Source organism: Anneissia japonica, unplaced genomic scaffold (assembly GCF_011630105.1).
Source record: "Anneissia japonica isolate Jap-2015-1 unplaced genomic scaffold, ASM1163010v1 scaffold287714_len2871179_cov188, whole genome shotgun sequence".
Classification (NCBI taxonomy): domain Eukaryota; kingdom Metazoa; phylum Echinodermata; class Crinoidea; order Comatulida; family Comatulidae; genus Anneissia; species Anneissia japonica.
In genome coordinates, this window is record NW_022755542.1 from 49,951 (window position 1) to 54,567 (window position 4,617).

A 4,617-nucleotide genomic window follows, 5' to 3' on the forward strand; every position below is an offset into this window, starting at 1 on the left:
ATATTAAATGTGTACATTTATGTAGGCCTATTTATTTTCTATAATAATTGTTTTATTTTATTTACAGATACTATAGATCCCAAGATTACCTGTCCCAGAGATACAATGTGGTCAACATCAACTGTGAACTACAATGAACCCATAGCTAGTGATGATAATAACCCTCCTCCATCAGTCACGTGTTATCCTCCATCTAGGTCTCTATTTCCAGATGGTGCAACTAGTAGTGTTGAATGTATTGCAAGTGATCAAGCTAACAACACCGCGTCCTGTAGGTTTAATGTAACAGTCGGTAAGTTTTTCATTTTATTTGTTGGTAGGTCCATAGAGAAATGGTAGGTTGGAGTGTACAATGTGTGGATGGTCTGTCTCTTATACACATCTAGATGGGTATAAGAGACAGTTATTACGTAGTACGTATTAGTCTTCTGATATGTAAAAATATACAAGTATTTTATTTGTCCCCGACCTCTGTCTGACGCTACCCCTGATATTGTGAGGTTTAATGTCTGAATTTGGATTTTGCTTTTTATAAAACCTGGTGCACACTCTATGATTCGTCGCATAGAGTGACAGATCACACATTAAAAAGCAGGATCAAAATTTGTAGGTATACAATAGAACCATGGAGGTAAACGAATTTGAAATAGGCCTATCCTGTATTTTCATAAGGTACTAAGGATCCAAAGATTTTCTGTCCTTCAAGTGATTCGATTTTTACAACATCAACTGTGAACTATGCTGCACCAACAACTGATAATAGTAACCACCCTCCTTCAGTCACATGTGACCCTCCATCTGGGTCTTTATTTCCTGATGGTGTAAGTAGTGTTGAGTGTACTGCGAGTGACCAATTCAACAAAACCGCGTCCTGCAATTTTAATATAACAGTCGGTAAGCAAATACAAAATCGCATTTCACGGCGGTTCTTTCTGATTGTCAATCTGCAAATATACAGGTCTTCCTCCAGTTAAAGACTACAATAATTGGGACCGAGGTTTTCATGGTCTTCAGCTTTGGTCTGTAATATTAGAATAATAAAATTGAAAGACATTTATTAATTTCGGACCACAGAAAAATGGTCTTTAATTGGAGGTGGCTTTAATTGGAGGGGTCTTCATTAGAGGGAGACATGTATTAATACATTTTATACATTATATATATGTAGGCCTATATATATGTATGTATAATAAATATGATTATATACATATATATTTCAATTTAAATATAGCAGAAGGTGAATATGACAAAAATATAAGTAAAAGTACACATAACCTTGCATTATGCAACATAGTTTATTTTTAAGCATCATAAAATAAGTTATAATTTTTCTCCTGAAAAAATGCGCTATATTTATAAATTTGTTATTTGTGTTTAAATAATAAAAAAAAAGGAGAATTATAATAAAAATAGGCCTAATAATGATATTAATAATAATGATATTAATAATAATAATAATAATAATAAATAATAATAATAATAATAATAATAATAATAATAATAATAATAATAATAATAATAATAATAATACAAATGCATATCACATTTGATTTTCTGTTTTTATTTTCTATCATTTGCTTATGGTATTGTATTAAAGATACTATAGATCCGAAGATTAGCTGTTCTTCGAGTGCTTTGATTTGGTCAACATCAACTGTGAACTACAAAGAACCTATAGCTACCGATGGTAATAAAGCTCCTCCATCAGTCACGTGTTATCCTCCGTCCGGGTCTCTATTTCCAGACGGTGTAAGTACTGTTGAGTGTACCTCCAATGATCAAGCTAACAACACCGCGTCTTGTAGGTTTAATTTAACAGTCGGTAAGTTTTTCATTTCATTTGTTGGTAGGTTGGAGTGTACAATGTGTGTGTATGTTATGTTACTACTAAAGTAATATTTCTTAATATTAAAAACTTAGGCCTAAAAAAAGAAATAAAAACATATCTATATCCGTATACTATAATATTAAATGTGTACATTTATGTAGGCCTATTTATTTTCTATAATAATTGTTTTATTTTATTTACAGATACTATAGATCCCAAGATTACCTGTCCCAGAGATACAATGTGGTCAACATCAACTGTGAACTACAATGAACCCATAGCTAGTGATGATAATAACCCTCCTCCATCAGTCACGTGTTATCCTCCATCTAGGTCTCTATTTCCAGACGGTGCAACTAGTAGTGTTGAATGTATTGCAAGTGATCAAGCTAACAACACCGCGTCCTGTAGGTTTAATGTAACAGTCGGTAAGTTTTTCATTTTATTTGTTGGTAGGTCCATAGAGAAATGGTAGGTTGGAGTGTACAATGTGTGTATGGTATGTTACTACTAAAGTAATATTTCTTGATATTAAAACTTAGGCCTATAAAAAAGAAATAAAAACATATCTATATCCGTATACTATAATATTACAATGTGTATTTATTTTTACAATGTGTAGGCCTATTTATTTTCTATAATAATTGTTTTATTTTATGTAAAGATACTATAGATCCCAAGATTACCTGTCCTAGTGATACAATGTGGTCAATAGCAACTGTGAACTACAAAGACCCCATAGCTACTGATGGTAATAACCCTCTTCCATCAGTCACGTGTTATCCTCCATCCAGGTCTCTATTTCCTGAGGGTGAAAGTCGTGTTGAGTGTACCTCCAGTGACCAAGCCAACAACACCGCGTCCTGTAGTTTTAATATTACAGTCGGTAAGTTTTTCAATTGTTGGTAGGTACAATGTGTGTATTGTATCTTAGCCTACTAGTAACACCTTTCTTGACACTAAAAATGTAGGCTTATAATTAGAATAAATAAAAAACAAATATCCATATTTGTATACTGTGCCATATAATGTGTATATTTATTTAGGCCTATTTATTTTCTATAATTTGTTTAATTTTATAAAAAAAAAGATACTATACATCCCAAGATTGACTGCCCTTCGAGTGATTCGATTTGGTCAACATCAACTGTGAACTACAATGAACCCATAGCTACTGATGGTAATAACCATCTTCCATCAGTCACGTGTTATCCTCCGTCCAGGTCTCTATTTCCTGAGGGTGAAAGTAGTGTTGAGTGTACCGCCAGTGACCAAGCCAACAACACCGCATTCTGTAGTTTTAATGTTACAGTCGGTAAGTTTTTCAATTCATTTGTTGGTAGGTACAATGTGTATTTTATAGTACTAGTAGTAGTAACCTTTCTTGACACTAAAATTGTAGGCTTATAATTAGAAGAAGTAAACAACGAATATCCATATGTATATACTGTGTCATAATAATGTGTATATTTATTTAGGCCTATTTATTTTCTATAATTTATTTCATTTTATAAAAAAAGATACTATACATCCCAAGATTGACTGCCCTTCGAGTGATCTGATTTGGCCAACATCAACTGTGAACTACAAAGACCCCATAGCTACTGATGGTAATAACCCTCTTCCATCAGTCACGTGTTATCCTCCATCCAGGTCTCTATTTCCAGACGGTGTAAGTACTGTTGAGTGTACCTCCAGTGATCAAGCTAACAACTCCGCATCCTGTAGTTTTAATATTACAGTCGGTAAGTTTTTCAATTGTTGGTAGGTACAATGTGTGTATTGTATCTTAGGCCTAGTAACACCTTTCTTGACACTAAAAATGTAGTCCACATTTCAAGCGCCCTGAGCATATTACATTAGATGGATTTGTGCGCTATATAAAACTACACTATTATTATTATTATTATTATTATTAGAACAAATAAAAAACAAATATCCATATTTGTATACTGTGTCCTATAATGTGTATATTTATTTAGGCCTATTTATTTTCTATAATTTGTTTCATTTTTATAAAAAAAAAGATACTATACATCCCAAGATTGACTGCCCTTCGAGTGATTCGATTTGGTCAACATCGACTGTAAACTACAAAGACCCCATAGCTACTGATGGTAATAACCCTACCCCATCAGTCACGTGTTATCCTCCGTCCAGGTCTCTATTTCCAGACGGTGTAAGTACTGTTGAGTGTACCGCCAGTGACCAAGCCAACAACACCGCGTCCTGTAGTTTTAATATAACAGTTGGTAAGTTTTCATTTTATTTGTTGGTATGTTGGTAGGTAAAATGTGTGTAAGGTATGTTACTACTAAAGTAATATTTCTTGATATTAAAAAATGTAGGCCTATAATTAAAAGAAAGAAAACATATATATATCCGTATACCATAGTAATGTGTATATTTATGTAGGCATATTTCTTTTCTATAATAATTGTTTTTTTTTATGTAAAGATACTATAGATCTTTATTTTATGCTATTATATTATATAGAAAGAGTGCTCTAAAACTTACTTTTACTTTCGCAGATTCCTCAGTGATTACAAAATAATAAAACCAATATTTTGCATTTATCTAGGCTTGACTGTTTACACTGTATGTTTTTAATGTATGTGCCAATGGGTGATGACATAAGACTGTGTAACCTATTGTTTATAGATCTGGTGATTAATCACCCATTGTATAGTCTTATGTATTCTGTTAAGTTTCTCATTGATACTCATGCGCTGACGAAGGTAACAGGAGTTGCCGACAATTTCGCTAATAAATATTTCTATGTCTCCTAC

General features: G+C 32.7%; 1 protein-coding gene across 1 annotated transcript in view; it reads left to right on the forward strand.

Annotated features, from left to right (window-relative positions):
• Positions 1–4,617, forward strand: part of LOC117123633 (hyalin-like) — a 27,259-nt gene that overhangs the window by 6,443 nt on the left and 16,199 nt on the right. Inside the window, exons 5-11 of the mRNA XM_033269634.1 lie at positions 673–894; positions 1,598–1,822; positions 2,032–2,256; positions 2,493–2,714; positions 2,919–3,143; positions 3,349–3,573; positions 3,856–4,080. Of these exons, the coding sequence (XP_033125525.1) occupies positions 673–894; positions 1,598–1,822; positions 2,032–2,256; positions 2,493–2,714; positions 2,919–3,143; positions 3,349–3,573; positions 3,856–4,080 (1,569 nt within the window). The remainder of the gene's footprint in view (positions 1–672; positions 895–1,597; positions 1,823–2,031; positions 2,257–2,492; positions 2,715–2,918; positions 3,144–3,348; positions 3,574–3,855; positions 4,081–4,617) is intronic.